A 19,984-nucleotide genomic window follows, 5' to 3' on the forward strand; every position below is an offset into this window, starting at 1 on the left:
GGGTGGACAGCACAGCCTGCAGGACAGGGCGGCCTGTCAGGTGTGGGCGGAGGCTGAGACAAGCCACCCCTGGTCCAAGCATCCCCGCGGGCAGCGGACCCGCAGGCCCTGCAACGACACGAGCCCAGCTTTGCGAGAGAGGGGTGAGCCGAGGGCTGCTCGGACGTCAGAGGCTGGTGCGCACGTCCGGTGGGGACAGATGCAGGCTGTCGGGCTCTCTGACGCCCCCCGGGGGGACAGGGTTAGATTTCCGGTGGAAACCGGAGACCGTGTGAGAAAGCCGGTCGAAAGTGCTTGTCAGCAGCATGAATCTGGGCTCCGCGCAAGTTGCTATGCGATTTTCCCTGGCTGCATTTTTATTAAAACCTTGAACCGGAATAAAGGCAGAGAGATACAAATTTACTTCTCTTCTTGAAGAGACACCTGGCAGCACGTCCACAGAACAATCTCCATGATCACTCAGTCAAATTTCCACACCATTTGACTCAACTTCCTGGAAAGCAGAGGCATATTTTCAGCGCAGAGAGCCGTGTGTGATTCACGGCCCCCTGCGCCCCCTGCGCCCCCGCAGAGCTGGGCGAGGCCGGCGGGGAGGCTGCGGCGGCAGGGCCCTGGCCCCGAGCGCCTTCTCCAGGTAGGCGGCGGGATCTGACCCAGTGTCCCCGGGGGCCCAGGTCCCAGTGAGCAGCTTTAGCACCTGGCGGCCCGCTCTGGCCGGGCCTGGCGACCTCAGCCACCTCAGCCCCTGAACCTGGGTCACCCCGCAAAACCACAGCAATGGAAACATCTCTGGGGCGGCTGGAGGGGAGGGAGAGCGAAGCGCGGGCGCTGCCCGGTAGCCCCGGGGTCCGTCCCAGCCTTCCCACCCCACACCCCTGCTGCCGCTGCGGTTTCTGTCGCGCTCCCCCCTCACGTGGCCGTGGTGCCTCGTGACCCAACTTGAGTGTGACCGTGGCTATTTGATCAAAGGGCTCTTTTCCCAACAACTGGGATTTTCAGCTTGGCTGTGCCTTTCTGCCCTGCAAAGCCTGCAGGACGCATCCTCCCCAGTGACAGAGAATCACACGCTCGGAACTCTGCTGGCGACATGGTTCAGGCTACGCCAACAGGCGGGAGGGTGGCAGGTCCTTCGAGCCTGAGGACGGCCTTCGGCCTTCAGCCTCGGCAAGTGGCCTCCTGGGCAGGGGGAGGGCTGGGCCTGCGGCGGTCCGGGCAGGGGCTTCTCTCCACTGAGTGCACGGGCGCAGGCCCGCGGACCTCGTGCGCCGGGCCCTGCACGCAGCTCCCCAGCCGCAGCTACCTAAAGCTCAGAATGATTACCACCTTCTGGGTGAAACGGCGGCCCTGCCCTCCCGGGGCCACGCGGGGCACCTGCCTCCAGAGATGGCTCAGCCTGCAGTGGGCTCTCCCCTCCCCAACCCAGCACGGAGCCCCCCGCTCCCCGAAGCCGCTGCCGACTCTGGCTGCTGAGACCCTGCTCGGGGGTGACAGGCTGCCCGACGCTCCACAGTCAGCGCCTCCACCTTCCAGGCCCACAGCCCCTCCTGAGTGAGCCCCCCGACCCGGGCCGGCCCGGGCTCCTGTCGGAAGCGACTCCACAACCCACGACTCAGCCTGATTACCTGATGGCTCCTAAGTCAAAGGGCATTTCTGTCCCCACATCTAGAGTGGCGTTTTCTAGAGTGGCTTCTACTGAGGAGTCACCTCTGGAGACATGCTTCAGATAAATTAAAAGCAGGCTCCAAGGTCAAAAAGCTTCGGGCAGGTTCTCCGGGAGATACGCAATCCATCATCGTTTCTGGGTAGCTCTGCAGCAGAGAAACCTGCTTCAAATTTCTGATTGTGTGAATCTTTAAACTGAAATTCAACGTATATCCTAAGAAGTTCCGACCTTCGCCCTGGGTCCATCTCTGCACAGCCAGCACCCCTGATGCCCCTTTTCTTCTACAGGGACTCTGCACCCAAAGGAATCGGACGTGGGTAAAAACTGAAAGGACGCATCACGCAAGCGGCAAGGGGGGCGTTCCCTCTGGATCTGCACCGGAAGTTGCACACGGTCTGAGTTCTTGGTTTCACTGATTCAATAATTCATATGCTGAAGCACGAACTCTGCCAACCCCCAGCCCCCGAACCTGGCAAGTGAACTATGTCTCTTCATAGACAATCAAGAAAGAACCAACACATCGGAAAGATAATCGCTTTTAATTTTCTAAGTTTTCACTTACGCAACATGATAAAGGCAGATTTATGCGACTCGATATGACATTTTTACAAAAAATGTCCCCCCAGCATCTGGGCAGTAGTATATAAATATTTACAATGAAAAAATAGGCAAGGAAAAAGGAAATCTTCATTGTTCAAGACAATTTCTTTCCAATGCTTCTCAGAATCTTGAAAATAAAATACTTCATTACCTTTCTTAGTCATCCATATTTACATGTTGATCCAGCTGATGGTTCAAGAAATCTAGGCTTAAGGATGTTTTGTTCTACATCACTCCTGCTCTTTTTCTACACTATTTTCCAAGTTATCTGAGAGTAAATTAAATATAAAAATGTAAACTTTGAAGGAAGAGAAAAAAAGAACACGTGTAAATGCACTGATAGAAAGGTCCTTACAGAGGTTAATATTTTACAACACTAAAAACCAAAATAAAATGCTCTCTGTATTTCTTTAGTAGGGACATTTGGTTTCAATGTAATCTGATGACATTAACAAAAATTGCCTCTAAAGAGGACGCCAAGAAAACAGCAACGATGTTACCATCCTAACTGATGAATATCCATCACCCTAATTTTCTCTAAAAGAAACTGTGGTTTTTTTCAAAAAGTGACAAATATGAATTATATCACGGAGAGCTTAAAAGCCTCAACAAAGTGTGGTATCTTTTAAATATGAAGACTTTGAAAAATAAATTTGAATAGTGCAAGCCAGCCTCTTTAACGTAGTGATATTACAAATATATTCAACTCCAACGTAGGAAAGCACGACTCTGCCGCCGCCCGACGCCGGGCTGTTGAGGTTGCCAGGATCGAGGGCAGCAGGTGGTCCCCGAGAATGCAATGCGAGCGTTTCCATGACGACGCCTCCAGCGGTACCTGCCGCCCTGAGGCAGGGCCGGGGCCTCATGTGTGGGAGCTGCGCCGGCCCCTGGCGCCCAGGGACACGCGGAGCCGCGGCTCCCGGGCGCGGTAATGCTCGTTGAAATCCAGCCTGAAGCTCAGGAAGCGCAGGCTCTCATCAGGGCTGGTCGTCAGCAACACCAGGAACTGCTGCACGATGCCCTGGAGAGACGCAGGGGACACACGCCCATCTCAGGTCCAGGAAGGAGCTGCCCACACAACCGCCCCGCCTTTAACCCCCTTCGGAGTTATTTCCATCAACACCCACCCTAGCGGTTGTCCCTGGGACCAGAGTTCACCTAGTCAAGGGCAGCCCCACGGGGAAGAGATGCTCATTTCCACAAATGCAAATTCACAACAGTAATTTCATGGAAAAGAACTAACCAACAGATTCTTCCTTTCTGCCCTTAAGTTCTACAAGAATGAGCAAAACAGCAAAGCAACTGGTGGGAAAACATCCAATTTTTAAAATTTTGATTTTGAATAGATAACTTCAGTGCGACACTTTTCATCTTTCACATGAGTTATGAAAGAGTATTTAATCATACAGCCCTGATGGGAGGACAAATTGAGAACACCAAGAACAGACACGTGATGTAAACCACGGCTCGGGGCCCCGGTGCCTTTGGGGGTGTCGGGCTGCGGCTGCCCCCGAGGGCGGGCAGTGCGGCCACATCACCTCCTCATTGGGGGGTTTGCAAAGATGACGACAGGGTGTGAGAGACGTTCACTCAACTTTAACAGAACAGAATTCCCAACTGCTTCTGTCCGGGCTGAGTCACTGAGGACACCTCCCATCCCTGCCAACCCCCCGCGCGTCTCACATCAGCTGACCGTCACCTGCTCAGGGGAAGCACTCGGGAAAGCTCTGATCGGCAGAGAAAAGGTCACCGACACACCCTTGTCCATCCTTCCCGAACTCTCGAGGTGGACACTGCCCCCCACCCTTGCTTCTGGTGGAGCTCCTGGGAGCTGGGACGCGTGCAGACGCGTGTGTGCGACACTAGTCACTTTACACTGAGCGAACACACTGCCTGCGTGCGTGTGCGCGTGTCACCATCTCTCTGGGTAAGGAGGACTTGGGAGAAAGTCCCTAAGGAACCACGCTGCTCAAAACACCGCCAGGGCTTCTCGCGAGCGTGAAACTGAAACATGCCGACGAAGGACGCCTCCACCTGGACATGTGAGGACATGCCTTCCCGCGGGGCCGGGCCCAGGGCCGCTCACAAGCAGCAAAGCACGGATGGCTGTTAAGACTCTATAGTGTTTCAGCCACCGACACAAAGAAGACAGCAAAGGACTTATGTGCTCAAGAAAAGAAGTCTGAACGGCAGTGATTTACAAAGATCAAGGCTGTAACGTTAAGTAATGCTGGGATTACATTAAGATTACTTTTTAAAAACTGTATTAACTCTACCGGGAAAACATGTAACCACCACTGGCCTTTTGGAAATCAGCACTTGGACACGTTAAGTTACTGAGCTCCTCTGCAGCTGGGCAACTATCTTTTTTTTTTTTTTTGCGGTACGCGGGCCTCTCACTGCTGTGGCCTCTCCCGTTGAGGAGCACAGGCTCCAGACGCACAGGCTCAGTGGCCATGGCTCACGGGCCCAGCCACTCCGCGGCATATGGGATCTTCCCAGACCGGGACACGAACCCGTGTCTCCTGCATCGGCAGGCAGACTCTCAACCACTGCGCCACCAGGGAAGCCCGGGCAACTATCTTAATTAACAGCACGAACGTAACCATGAGGCGCCCACTTCTGAGAATTATGAACCCACACCACGTGCAGGACCTGGGTCAAGACAGCGCCTCAGCATCAAACACCTGCCCGACAGATATTTTTGCATTGGACATAAACCAGTCATTACCACCATTTATGAAACGTGTTTTCAACAAAAAGGTAACAGGAGGCCAATGCCAAAGTGAGGCCACTTACAAAAGGGACAAATTTACCCCTTAGTTATGCAGAAGAGAAATTCAAAACTAAAAAGTATGAGGACCTTGGGAAGCAAACTAGACGCCTAGGGAACAGGGTCGTGGCGTTTCAGTTAGAATTCTGAACCAATGAATACATGGCACAGAAACATAATTTGTCAAGGTCTGGGGTTCAACGCTTGATTTGTCTAATTAGTTACCAGAACTGAGTGGAAGAACTCTTCGTAAAATCTTTTCACCTCTATTTCCAGCACTAACATCACCTTGAGAAACATGAAATCAGAAAACAAACCCTCAAAAGAGACAAAGCAGAGCGTGTGGCCTCCGCGGCCCAGCAGCCTGAGGCCCGTCCCGCACGCTCCCCGCCTGTCCGCAGAGGAGGGGGCCGCAGAGCCGCGCCCACCAGAGCAGCCACGGGAAGGAAGGGCCACCAGATGTCGGACAGCCCCGAGGGCAAGACTCCCACCCAGCGGCAGAGGCTGGACCGGCTGGAACGACGCCCCTTCCATCATCTGGCATCGAGCATCAGTTACTGTGACGTGGGCGGCACCCTGCTGCTGGACACGCACCTGGTAGAAATGCGTCAGTATGCGCAGCTGCGAGCACAGCCTTGGTATCGACTCCTGGAACTCCCGGACCCTCTGGCTCTCCTGCTCTTCTTCTGCGGCCGTCACCCCCCACTGGCCCTGAGAGTGAGAGAGAAGCAGACGGGTTAGACTCTGGATGGAAGACGCTGGGGGGCGGGGCTGAGGTGCGTGTTAGTGGCGGGGCGCCGACTTCCACCCCTCTGTGCCGCTGGAAACGTCCATGATCGTTTTCTGATGCCACACTGCTCTCTAGCTTACTTTTTTCAATTAATAACATACCTCGGGAGTATTTTACATCAATACACGAGTACACGTAGAACCCCCTCACTGTCCGTCACCATGTCCATCGGCCACAGGGTGACATCCAACTATTCAGACGATTTGTCACAGCTCGCCAGGCTTCTGCTATCAGAAACAACGCTGTAATCAACAGCCTTGTATCTGTCACCTTGCACGTATTTCAGAGCAGATACTTTACGTGTCTGTAAACTGAACCCGACGGTTCAAAGCACTGGCGCCCTCACACGTTGCATTAACTCCTGACTTGAACGGGAACGGTTCTACCATTTCCCTTAGCCATGATGCATGTAAAAGACTGTTCTCAATCACTGGTGAAGCTGACTAGCTGCTTTCCAGCCAGCACACGCAGGAATTATCACAGGACCATTTCTTATCAATTAACATGGTAAATTACACGAATAGATCTCTTGAACCCCTGCATTCCTTAAATAAACCCCAGTCTGGGTGAATTATTCTCTCAATATTCTGTTAAATGTTTCCACTGAATTTTCTGTAAGACTTTTTCCATCAACATGTACAACCTAGGTCTGGTATAAAGATTCTCGCATCTGGTGTCAACTTCACAGAGCTTCCCAAGCAGGCTCTGGACGCTTCCCTCCCTGTGACAACTGGCACAGAGCACAGCGCTCTCCACGCCAGAGGTCCGGCCGCTCCCTTTCCGGTGGCAGAGCTGCTGATAAGCAACCTTGCTCCTTGCTGAGCCACTGTTCTGCCTAGAATTTGCCCTCTGTCCAGAGAAAGCCCTTCATCTCCCTCCCGTGCGCAGGCTGACTTCACGGGTCCGAGCCAGACAGCAGGCGGCACTCCCTCACCACCTCGGTGTGTCTGCCTTCCCCCCACAGCCTCCTGGGCGGTGCCCGGCTTGTTCTGCTCCCCCTGGGCCGGGGACGCCCTCCATCCACGCTCACCCTCATCTCACCGGGGCCCTCCTCCTGCTGCCCGGCCGCCTCCGGGTTTCGCTGCTTCCCCAGCTGCTTCCCCAGCGGCTTCAGCGGGCGTCTGGGTGACTCTCTCCCCGTTTATTCCCATCGGCATGAGGGTTGCGCATTTTCAGAATCGCGTCCTGGGGCTCCGCGGCCTGAGAGACACGGGTCACCTCTAGCGCCCCTCCGGCCCTCCCTCCGTGGCGGGACCTCACCGCAACCCCATCTTCCATCACAAGCTGGCCCTGTCCTCTCTACTGCCTTGTGCCCTTGACGGCAAGCTGCTTCCCTCTGGACAACTTCAGTGCCCAGTGCGTCGTCCGTCCTTTCCACTCTGTCCTGTCTCTTCTGTCCCAGAACCTCCCGACCAAGCAGGTCTGCCCAGACGAGCCCTCAGCCGTGGGCGAGCAGGCGACAGGTCCAGAGGGCAGCCCCGGCCCAGAGGTTACCCAGAGGCCTCTCCTTTCATGCGGTGGGCTTAGCCCCGCTGCCTCTGCTGACGGGACAGACACGTCTGGTCTCACTGTCATCTCAGCAGTGAGACGCTTTCCGGTCTCCCTGACGGTGGCCATCTTTTACCACATGGTCTGTGCTTCTTCTGATAACCAGGAGGCTTCTAAGCCTGTTCAGTGGCTACCTTTAGAAGGACAGCTTCACAAAGCGGGCCGTCCCTGTACTCTATTTCTATTTCTTCAGACAGCGTTAACCAGCCTGAGCGCCCCCTTCTTGCTGCCTGATTTTTAGAAGGCATTATTTTCAGGTCTGTATCTTTTTATATATATATATATATATATATATATATATATATATATATATATATATATATATATATACACCTGTTTTACTTACTTCATGAGCTTTAAAGAATATCTCTTGATGCTGGGTTTTAAAAGATGAAGTAATTACTGAACTTATATTACTTTCTATCTCTTCTCCCCCTACTACCTTTTGTCTTTTCAAACACATTTTTTAAATACTCTATCTTACTGTAGTACATACATATAAAAAAGCGCACGAGTTCTACGTGGACAGCGTGATGCAGTGTCACGATGCGGTACACGCGTCACAGCTGGGCTGACATGCACGCTCACGTCAGCAGCACAGCGGCTGCGTCCAAACACTTTGTCTTGTACTTGCAGCCAGGTAACGACTTTACATAGTTAAATTCAATTTTGTTTTATAAATAAAAGCTATCCCTAATAATTAAAAGCAAAAATGAAACCAATTAATCTAACTGGGTACTGAGCTGGTGGCAAAACCTTACGGGAATAGCTATTTCAGGGAGGTCACCTTGCAGGAGCGGACACGTGGCTGGGAAATCGCACGGCTGCTGCACTGTGGGGGGAGGGTCAGGATGCCTGTTGTGAGAGAGTGGTGTGTACAGGTGTGTACAGGTGTGTGGGGGGCAGGTGGAGTCAGAGAACAAAGAGCTGGGTGAGCTCCTGCTAGAAAACAAGATTTCCAATTGTAAGACAGAAAAAAGAAGAAAGAAAAGGCCTTTAGCCCTAAATTTGAATTGGACATATTATCACAGACGGTTTTGAGAAGTGGGAAGAAAGCAGAAAACTGAGGGCAGGGACTGAAGGAGGAAGAGGCGCCTGGGAGCCCTTGCCCAGCAGCAGCAGTGCGGAACGCTGCGGCAGGGGCGGGCAGAGGCCCCCGACCAGGCACGCTGGGCCCTCCGAGCCGTCCTGCACAGCCCCTCCAGCCTGCGGGGGCCTCAGGTCTGATGACAGCGCGCAGATCACCCTGCCTCGCGAACGTTAACCATTCTGCGGGTACACTCACAGCTCTCGCCTCTCCCGCGTATCCCGAGCACGTCCGAACAAACACGCTGAATAACCCACCTTATCAGGCAGGTCTGCTCCGAGGCGCTGACGGGCAACAGTCTGGAGAGTGAGCCTGGGCGCCCCCAGAGCGCAGACTCACAGCTCAGCGATTCCCCAGGGGCAGAGCTCTGGGCAAGTAGGCAGTGTGAGAAACCACGGCCATGGATGGATTTACTGGACACTTAACAGCTGACATACACCAGCACATGAAAATAAGGAGCTCCAGGGGAGTCTGTTTGTTTATTATCACTCCCATTCTACAAACCAGGAAAACTGGTCTCAGAGAGGTCAAGTCAGCAAAGGCACAAAGCTGGTGACGAGGTCGTGGCCTTCAGTCCGCCTGGTGCGCAGGCTTCCTGGGCGGGCCCAGCCGGGAAGCCCCGGGGGCCGGGGGTCGCCAACTCTGACACTTCAGCCACAAACCCCTGCTCCCGGCAATGCAAACAGAGTGAGCAGTACACCCATCCCTAGAACACCCTGAAGGCTCGACACGTACACGATGCGCTGTGACCCTTCCAAGTTAACGATCCTCTAACGCAGACTGTAAGGGAATAGTCAAAAATAAACCGAATCCAACCGCATCAACTGAACAATCTGTCACCACCCCAAGGATAAGCATCTTGAGAAAGTGAAAGACTACAGATTATATCCAGTACAAGAAATCCCATAAAGACTCAAACTCATTCCATACATCTTTGTACTTCAAGGTCACGAAGGACATGAACTACTCAGTAAGGTGACTGAAAATAGCCGACGTGCACAAATCCGGTTCCCACGGGTATACATGTGCCCGCCAGCTCCAGATGAGAGCAATGCAGAGTCGGGCACCACCCAGCGGAGACACCGACGCAGACGAACGCCTCGACACTTAACTGAGGAACGCTGGCAAGAGACCAGAGCTTCCCACGAACTCTGCCTTCACTGATAGGACAGTGATGGTGCCCGCTCCCTGTAAAAGAGTCCAGAGCCGCTCAGGACCCCGGCCGGACGCGGCTACGACCACAGCCTCAGCGGCAGAGTCTGCCGCGCTGGTGAGCGCGGCGGCACCAGCTCACTGTCGAAGCGGATGAGCCACCAGCACCAGAACCACACCTCGGCTCCACGCTGCTGCTTCTTCTCCTCGAACCGCAGGCGCCTCTGCAGCTCCTCCAGGGCGGCTCTGTAGATGGCATCTTGAGTGTTCTGAAGCTCGATGATCTGATCAAACACGGCCCTCAGCTGGTTTAAAAGTGCCTGGGGAGAGAGGACGAGTTTTTTCTTTTCATGAACAGAGCCCCCAGCACGCTTATTACTAAGTTTTTCAAATAAAATATTGACACTTAGTGAAATTCTCAAGGCGCTCTTTAGCTGTTCATCCATGCATCAGCAGACACCGACTGCACACCCGGTCCTGGCAAATACGCGAGCTCTAAATCACCACAGCAACAGCAAGCAGTCAGAGCCCAGGCTCTCGGCTGAATCACCTCCCATCCTCACCGAGACCTGGCAACCCAAGGTGCTGCCCAACTCCGAAGTGTGGAGCACGTAGCTGCATCCACAGTGGGACTGCCTGAGGATTAGAAAGGGATGGGAGAACACTTTTTTTTTTTTTTTGGTGGCACATACCAAAACCAGACATGGAGAATATGAGAGAGGAAATTCTTTAAAAAGTATAAGAAACAGATCCTGCAAGGTTTTTTAGAAAAAGGTATCACGCTTTACACCAGGAATGACAAGATGGTTTTAAACCAAGGGCGACAGTGCGTCTCCCTAATTCACAGGGTTCCTCAGGGCACACACCTACCGCAGGTCACGCATTCTTTCTCTAGTGCGGCACGGAAAGGAGGAGACCACGGCACACAGTCTTGTATGTACACCAAACGATATCCACGCCCCAGACACATCCTAACCCAAGGCTGTACGGCGAGCACCACGACACCAGCGCCGGCGGAGGGGAAGGGGCAGGGGGCTGAAAGGTAACATGAGAGCCAACACCCACGGGGTCTTTCGTGGACAGCAAGCAGTGCGCTCGGCTCAGAGCTGCCTGTTCCTGGTGGGGCCTCAGCCGTAACACAAAATCAAAACAAAAACTGGAGACGACTTTTTAACAAGGATTTATTTCTTCTAGTTTGTTTCTTTATTGTAGTCAAATAAAAATTTACTATTTTTGGAGCTGGGGTGACTCACTGTTTACTCCAAGCTAAGAGTGCAACATGTGCTTCTGTCGTCAGCAGTCTGTTCAGACAGGGCGACGACGACAGCGCCTTCTGTGCTGACACCGGTTTGCGACAACTTACAGTGTGACTCAGGATTTTTCTCAAGAATGCACAAACAGAAATTACAAAAATGTATACACACACCTGTCACAACCTCCAACTTCAAAATTACGTGTATCAAACAGCCTTGTTTTTCTTACTAAGTGACGTAAGAAAAATACATTTAATTTATGTCAATAACAGACTGCCTTAATTTGTTTTATATATTGGGTTTCTTAAAAAACAAAAAACCCTCTAGTGATTACTTTAAATAAACCATCAAATTAAAAGTAAAACCCTCAGCAGACGGACCATTTCAGAAAAGATCATTAAGGTCTTCAGCAAACGACTCCTTCCATGAATTGAGCCAGGACCAACTCACACGTAAACATTTACTATCATGAGAAAATTACGTTACAGGCAAAAATAGTTTCTCGCTTGGATTCTGTTCATCCCCGTAGACATCTTTAGCAGTGAGCAGCGTGGCCTCTAGCTGTTTACAATGGAACTTCCACATATGCAAACGGGCAGAGACACCGCCACTGGCAGGTGCATGTGCTCCTGATTCGCCAGCTTGGGGACAACCCTCAGCCCTTCACATGTTTTCTAAAAAGCATTAGATCTAACGATCGTAAATCTCCCTGCAAAACACACACACACAAGATGACTTTTAATTGTTTAAAAACAGTAGCAACTCACATGTCCCAGGCACTATGGTAACGGCTTACGAGCAGCACACAATTTAATTCTCACAAATGGAGGGAAGAAAGAGGGGTTGTCGTGCTCTTTCAAAACACGGGAACGCTGGGGTCAAAAGCTGAGAAGCAGGACGGAGCCTTAGGTCCACCTGCCCGCAGTGCCCCGCGCTGTGCGAGTGGACAAGGACACGGTGGCAGCGAACGCCCGCAGCCCACCAGGTCGGGCCCTGGACACTCATCTACCCGGACTGAACATGAGCGTGTCAGCAGGCAGACCCCTGACAGGACCTGCCCACAGCGCCAGCCTGATACAGACGAGGTGCAGTGATCGAGGCTGAAAGCCCTGAGGTGTGCGCTTCCTAAGTTCTCCTTACGCTCCAAGTACTTTAAATTACTCCTGTGCCGCTGTTCCAATCTATTTATGAACATTCTATGTAGAAGCATCTTTGATCTGAAGCATCTATAAAGAAGCACACATGATCAATAATTCTCTAATAATGAAATCTGGCATATCAAAATACCTGTTTTCCCAGCCACGGACGGCTAACCAGATATACCTAAAAAATCAGACAAGTATAGCTGATTCACTTTGTTATACAGCAGAAACTAACATACCATTGTAAAGCAATTATACTCCAATAAAGATGTTATAAAAAATGATAAAAAAAACAGCTCTAAGATACAATTTCTCACCTATCTATCACACTGGCAAAAATTTAAAAGTATGACAACATGTTCTGTTGGCGAGGCTGCAGGAAAACGGACTCTCACGCACCTGCTGCTGGGAGTGCAAACACACACACGCTTCTGGCAAATATCTACTAAAGCGTCTACTAAAAAAGAAATCAGACGAAACAGCGTGTTCCCACAGAAGGACCCCTGCAGCGGGTGGAGGTTTAGTGGGAAGCAGCCCTCTGCAATCCTGAAACGTCTTTAAAGTCGCACATTTAACGTCAAAAACGTACTTGATATTTTGCTTCCTACTTCACATTTGTCTCAAGTGAAAGCAAAGTGTTCCTTATTTTCCCAGATCTCTGAGTAAGATCTAAGCTCCGGGAAGACTTGCCACATGGAGCATGCAACTTTCAGCAGGGCCTACAGGAAGGAGTGTCAGCAAATAAGCAGGGGTTTATCCAGACAGCCTGTCCTGACTCTGCCGCCCACACCCCCTGACCTGAGGGGTGGGCTCTGAATGCTTGTTCTCGCACTGCCACCCCTCAGGACGACTCCCCCCTGAGCAGCACGCGAGGACATCGCTGCCACCCCAGGAGGTGGATGGGCGCCACCAGTCTTCACCCTTTCATGCCCAGCTCAAGGCACGTTCTCACCTGAGCACTACTGCTCCAACCCTGAGGGGAAACATCACACTAACAGCAAGACTGTCCCGGCTACCAGGGCTGTGGCCGCACTAGGGGACGAGCCCAAGGGAAGGACTGGCTGACCGTGTGTTCTCGTCTTACCCTGGAGTCGGCGTCCAGCAGACAGCGGGAGATGACGGTGTCCAGGAAGGCCTCGTGCGCGGCGATGATGTGGTCCAGGTCCCGGGCCTGCTGCACTTTGTTCCAAAGTTCATCCCAAGAGCACTCAAGCACCTGGAAACGACGAGAGCCTGAGGGAGGCGCTGGCGCCACGCCGGCGCAGCACCTGCTACGAAGCACAGCACGACAGCCTGAGACAAGATGGTCTCAACCAGAATCGAGGGCTGATCCGAACGTACCTCAAATGTAATGTAATACTGCATCTGATGGATGAAATGGACCATCTCGGAAGCCAGGATGTGGCAGTGGTGCAGCACCCCAGAGAACTCTGCAAGAGAGCCGCACAGCGCCGTCGGACACCAGCACAGCCCGCCCTCCTGGCCGCCTGCAAGCTGCCTTCCCCAAACTCCCTCACTTTCACTCTCGACCCTAAAGCAGGAACCCGCCTTTCCAGAGTCCATCTCCGTGCTATGTAAACACGTACTTAGCCACCCAATCACGCAGTGACAGATTACTTTACGGAATATAAGGATCTAACAAGAAATGGCATAAAACGAAATAACTATTTGAAAAGTAGAGAAATTCTGTTTTACAATAATGCAACATCTTGAATAAATATAAGCTCAATTTTATGGTTTCTTTACAGTCAGTCAGTCTGCCTACTGTGTGTGAGACTTTTACTATTCCCTAGCTATTTGGCGACAAAAATGACATTTCCTTAAGTACCGAATGTGACCTTGCCACCTGAGAGAAGCATGAACTTGGAGGGGGTGGGCAGGGCCCAGACTCCACTCCTATTCTTTGTGAGATTATAAAACCAGGACAAGGCTGGAGGGCCGCCAGGGAGCAGCATTCTCTGCTTGGACTTTTCATTTTTGTTCAGAGACTCCGCTGGACTATTATGGGATACTACTGTCCCTGAAGGCTCCATTGGGGGAATGACTTTAACGTGGGTCAGACTGGACATATTTCTGTTGCCGCTCCAAGGGCCTTCAGTTAGCTACCTGGATAGCTCACTTGTCGCTGCATGCGGTTATTTGAGAAATCATTCTTGTCCCTTCCTCAAAGAGTAATGACGGCGCGACGTATAAACAGGTGTGAAAAAAACAACAGTGGTGCTGTATACTTGAAAAAATACTGCTTTCTACAAGCTGAGGACTAAGAGACACTTGTGGGGATCCTGGCTTGTCTAACAGGCCCTCCTCGGCCAGGGAAGAAACAGCACGGCCCCCTCAGAAGATCGGCACAGGCTCCAAAGCCCGCCGTCCCCCGTACCATCAGGATCTGCAATCCATGAATGTGGTAAACATTCTTCTGAAAGACAGCTATAAGTTTCCTGTTTCATTTGTAAGTCCAGAGTGAAGGATGTACTTTTCCTACTAAAACCATCAGAGGGGCTAAGACTTCTAGTCTAGCACTCAAAGTCTATTTAACTAAAATGACTTCGCAATGTAAAAAGGCATAAGAACGTGCTGTTTCCAGCCATATTGATCTGCATTATGGTTTAGGTAAGCTTCTCAGAGAAGTAACCCCAGTGTGCAACTCCATCTGGGGTTTAACCAGAGCTGGAACGGCGGACTGTCCCCCCCCACCCCCGACGCCAGGCAGTCCCCCTGGAGAGCCGTCCATGTACATTCAAACATCCCACAGTCACGTGGGCGCGTGCCAGTCCGATTCTCCAGATCTTTCTCGGTGTGATGGGATTTCTTCGTAGAGCGGCAAAGTTCCATAAAACGGTCTGTGATACGAAATAGTCTAGAAACCCCGTGTGGAAGGGTCTGTTTCTTTAGTGTTCTTCATGTCATCACAGACCTCGGGTGGAACTTTCCCGGAAGCCCAGCATCTCTGAGGCCTCGTCCAGCACAACCTCACCACTTCCGAGGGCACGGCTCTGCCCGCACTCACAGCAAACGGGGGCAGCCTGTTTCCCAGCCTCGTGAGACGGGTCTGCAGTTTACACTAACCCAGCCTGACATTTTCCCACCAAAGAAAGTTTAAGATCGCAGGCAGAATGGTAGGTCTCATCCCGGCTCCCGGCGGATGACGTGAGAACGCTGAGCGCTGCCCGGGGGCCTGGGACAGAGCAGAGGCAAGAACACATCTGCGGCCACTTGCCAGCCTCCGGCTCCAGGACAATCTTCCACACATCAGGGAAGAAGCCTGACTCCAGGTTTCACTGCTCTGTGCAGTCTGGGTGTCCTCTGTCACCTAAGCTGAAGTCTCTTCCTCCTGCCCAGATCTGTCTTGGGCCGCAGATCCATTTACCCTTAAAAACATCTCACACAGGTGAGCCTGACCTGACAGCCCAGCCCCCCTCCTCCCGCAGTGCCCGGAAGCAGAGGCCCAGGGGTCCACCCTGGCCACACCTCCCACCCCACGGCTCTCAGCCCCCAAGCTGCAGGCTCCCCGGGCTGCCTAACGCTCGCACACCGTCATGGTGGGTCACGGTGGGCCGGTCTGCTGGCCTCCAAGCTCAGCCCTCGGGGCGGAGCCTCCCTGGCCCCGCTGCACTGAAGTCACACCGGCTCACTGGGCCTCGAGGCCCTTGCACCTGGCCCAGCCCCCCTTCTGAACATGCTCCTCAGCCGGCCCTCCCCGACTCCCCACTCTTCCGTCTAACGCACTCACCTCCAGATGCCAGCCCGGGAGCCCCTCCGTCCTATGACACCACCTGGTGAGGGTCTCCCTCCCGTACTCCCACAGCACCTGGTCGTCCCCACTTCAAACGACGAGCAAAGCGCTCTAAGTGCCTGCTGACGCGTCCAGCTTGCCTGCGAGACAAGACGCTTCCTGACCAGAGACCTTTCTGTCACATCCACCACTGGATACCAAGGACGGGCAGCACCGAGTAGGCCAATCATTATTTACTGAATGAATCATTCCGATCCTCAAACTTTAAGGAGACAATCTGCATCATCTATGTCTTGACTATTTCACTCACATCCTTTTCAGAAGGTTTCCGTGGCCAAAGGCAAATTTGGCAACAATGGTAAAATGAGTTACTTTCTTTATAGTCTTCAAGTACTACCAAATGTATTTTCACTCTAGAAAAATGATGTTCTCCAGTCTGAAGGGAGCATGGAGGACAGCATCTTTAATGCACCCTCCTCCTAAGATAAAGCCTCTGAGAGTGAAGGGACCCGAGGGCACTGCCTCCTGAAAAGGGATCTGGTAAAGTAACCCACGCGGTAAAGCCTGCAATCCCTCTGACACCACAGTGCTTCCCTTCCCCACGGGAGAGAGCAAGTGCTCTGAGCTGACGGATTCGGAACTGCTCACTGCCCAGTTAAGGCTCTAACGACTATGAACCCAATTCATATGGAAACTGAATTCACAAGGTATACTTTGGTCCTTTAACTCCTAAAAAATACAACTTACACCTGCAACAGCCCTTGAATCTCTTTACCCAGAACCTTGAAAATACACTTAAAACATACTTAAAATATAAGTACTTGTGTTTTTATAAGTGAACCACAAATAACCATATAATTCTAAAAATTCCAAAAGCAAAGCAACATTCACCCTGAGGTCCAATAAATACATAAATACAGTACATCTCCCGCTGGACTAACGTGGCGGCAGACGGCTTTACAGAGACACCAGGATCCCCTCTGGCAGACTTAGGTGTGAGACGTTAGACCTGTCTGTAATCCTCTACTGCCCCTCAAGGCTGCGGGAGGGACTTCAGGGCTTTAAAATACACCAGCAGCTCTCACAGGCTTGACTGTGTGGTTTGGACATCTTTCCCAGAAGCTTCTGCCCAACTGGAGATGCACCAGAAATAGCCTTGAGTGTTGTTAAAAATTACAAAAGTTTCTTTCGAAAAAATACCCTAAAACAATTTATTCACAATTTCAAAATCACCTCCTTCAACTTTTATCTACAGCTGAAGGGATGATATTTAAAAGTGACTTCACCAAATTACCCATGAGATTCATTTCTCAAGGCTTTGGAGTCAAAGGACGTTGGTAAGATCCTGGGTCTTTCCTGTCTCCTGGGTACAAGACCTCTGGTCACCGGTCAGGGCCTCCTGCAGACACCGTCTGGCATCCTCTGTCTACCAGGCAAGTGTGAGGACACCTGTCCACGTGGGGCTCCCGAGGGGTACTGGGCTGAGCGCTGCACAGATTCCATCCTGGCAACCCTTGAAGGCAAGTGCTGCCAACCAGCCCCGACCCAGACGAGGACCCTGAGGCAGAAGACTAAGAATCAGCTCGAGGCCACAGCCCAGAATCTGGGCAGAGCACTAAGCACTCAACTTAGCAGTCTGGCAAACAAGAAGGGAACACTTCACAGGCGTGTGATCACTGAGGACGCCCTACTCACCCACGTGGACAAAAACGACAGACACAAAAAGGAACTTGCAAAGAGGAAAACATCTGCTCACCTTTGAGCCACCGCTCCACTAAGTCTAGAATGCCAGCTGTGAGAGGAATCATTATCACATCAATCACCAAGAAAGGAAAACCGGCCCCCGCCAGCAGGGGAGCTGGCCACGCCCCCACCTCCTCCTCCTCCTCCAGTTTTACTTCCGACAAGGCCCATTCTTTGGGGAGGGGAAGCTCCATGCACTCCCTGCCCCCAGGACACAAAGGCTGAGAAAGAGGCAGGAAGCTCATTTACCTGTAGTTCTGTATTTGTCTATTTCATCTGGTTAAATGTTATCTGAAATACACATCTAGTTGCCACTAACAGCAACAGTTTTTAGATTAACTGAATCTAACAAAAGAACTTCCGTTTCTTTTTAAAGGAAAAAAATCTTTAATCCATTTCAGATCAATAATCTTTTCTATCCAGCTAAATGGCAAATATATATAAAAATGGGTTTAATCGGCTTGGCATACCATTATCAAACTCTTGCTCTGAGCAAATCATTTTCAGGTGTAACTATTTACTCCAAACAACTTATTTTGATGAATATTATTAAAATTATATCTGGGATGATGATCACGGATGCTGTGCACGTGACCAGACACACACGTGCACACGTGAAGGGCTCCACGGGCTGCTCTCAGAGGCATTTTCTGGAATCTTCCTGTATTTCTGCCTCAGATTTATGGTTGGTGGGAAATTTCTAAATCTGCTGTGTTAAAAGGACTAACTACCTGGTTGACCTCTGTTCATCAAGTTGCCTGGCCGTTAATAACTAAAACACTGCCTTATAAGTTAAAGGTAAGAACCTGCACTCCAACAGAAACATGGGCAAAAATACAATTTCCTGAAAAAACAAACACAAATGACAAAAAAAGGAAGAAAGGAAGGTGTTTACATTCAAAGATAATTTAAAAGGCATTAAAAGGAATTAAAATGAACTTCCAGGGAATTCCCTGGTGGTCCAGTGGGGAAACTCCCTGGTGGTCCAGTGGTTAGGACTCCACGCTTCCACTGCAGGGAGCATGGGTTCAATCCCTCGTCAGAGAACTAAGATCTCACATGCCATGGGGTATGGCCAAAAATATTCTTTTAATTCATACAAAACAAATAAATAAAATGAACTTCCATTTTCACCTATCAAATTGACAGTTTGTTTGAACATAATATCCAATGTTAGTCAAAAAAAAAAAAAGAAGAAAGAAAACAGCAATACAGACAACTATCATCCAGTGACAGCTGTACTTACAGGGATGTAAATTAAATTGGTACAAACTTTTCAGGTACGAACTTTCCTGAAAAGTAATCTGACAATATGTACCAACAGAGTTAAAATATAAATACTAAGAAATAAAAGTATTTGTAAAGTAAAACTAAGATTCGTATCTGTTAACCCAGCAATTCCATTTCCAATTCACCTATTCTAAAGAAATATTCAGAGGCATATAAATATATATTTACACAAAGCTTATGGCATTATTTATATTAGTGGAAAAATAGTAAGAAAAAAAAAAAAAACTATATGCCCAACCGAAGAGAAAAGATAAAATGATATGTCCACAGGAGGCAATATTATGCTATTAAAAATATTTTAGAAGAAGTTTTAATGACAAGGGAAAAGGCTCAGTGAAAGAAGCTGAAACTGAACACGATACAATAGGACCAAGTTATGTTAAAATTACACAGAAAACTGATCAAATAAATGCGTTAGTTATCTTCAAGTAGAAAACAAAACTCCTTGCTGACTATTCAAAATAAGAGAAAAGCCAATTCGCATAGACATTGCTGATATCCAAATCAGAAAAACTATCAGAACCAGCTAATACTTAGATCTGTTACAGAGCTCAGATTTTCCACAGCTAAAAATAATACAGTTGTCGGGCGTCCCTGGCGGCGCAGTGGTTGAGAGTCCGCCTGCCAATGCAGGGGACACGGGTTCGAGCCCTGGTCTGGGAAGATCCCAAATGCCACGGAGCAACTAAGCCGGTGAGCCACAACTACTGAGCCTGCGCGTCTGGAGCCTGTGCTCCACAACAGAAGAGAGGCCCGCGCACTGCAATGAAGAGTGGTCCCCGCTCGCCGCAACTGGAGAAAGCCCTCACGCAGAAACGAAGACCCAACACAGCCAAAAATAAATAAATAAATTTATATTAAAAAAAAAATAATAATACAGTTGTTTATTTCGAAAGGAGAAGAGTGATACAATGACAAATATCTGCACTGTGCTGAAATGACCTTGATCAGACACTGAGGAAGATGAGGCCCCTGTGCTCACAGGGAAGGCGAGAGGGCAGGCCCAGTGGACACCTGGCAGGCGCACCAACCGTGTGACTTCCGACCGCGTGACTCCTGGGGAGGGCGGCAGAGGCAGAGCCAGGAGCCAGCGCCTCCGCCCTCATCGACTGGAAAATGGACGCTGAAGGCATATTTACCGTCCACAACCACGAGAGGCTTTCAAAGAAAACGCCCCCTCTTGATTCCTTCTCAGCTACTTCAGAGGGAC

The 19,984-nt window shown here is 50.7% G+C and overlaps 1 protein-coding gene across 2 annotated transcripts in view; it reads right to left on the reverse strand.

The window, feature by feature from the left end:
* Nucleotides 1-2,183: 2,183 nt before the first annotated feature.
* The window catches only part of TUBGCP3 (tubulin gamma complex associated protein 3), a 60,683-nt gene continuing 42,882 nt past the window's right edge, over nucleotides 2,184-19,984 (reverse strand). For both annotated transcript variants that reach the window (XM_032611307.1, XM_032611306.1), the window contains exons 18-22: nucleotides 13,350-13,438; nucleotides 13,093-13,224; nucleotides 9,793-9,933; nucleotides 5,631-5,747; nucleotides 2,184-3,284 (exon numbers count right to left, since the gene is read on the reverse strand). In XM_032611307.1, coding sequence (XP_032467198.1) covers nucleotides 3,126-3,284; nucleotides 5,631-5,747; nucleotides 9,793-9,933; nucleotides 13,093-13,224; nucleotides 13,350-13,438 — 638 coding nt within the window. In that variant the 3' untranslated portion in view covers nucleotides 2,184-3,125. The remainder of the gene's footprint in view (nucleotides 3,285-5,630; nucleotides 5,748-9,792; nucleotides 9,934-13,092; nucleotides 13,225-13,349; nucleotides 13,439-19,984) is intronic.

Source organism: Phocoena sinus, chromosome 18, assembly GCF_008692025.1.
Source record: "Phocoena sinus isolate mPhoSin1 chromosome 18, mPhoSin1.pri, whole genome shotgun sequence".
NCBI lineage: Eukaryota > Metazoa > Chordata > Mammalia > Artiodactyla > Phocoenidae > Phocoena > Phocoena sinus.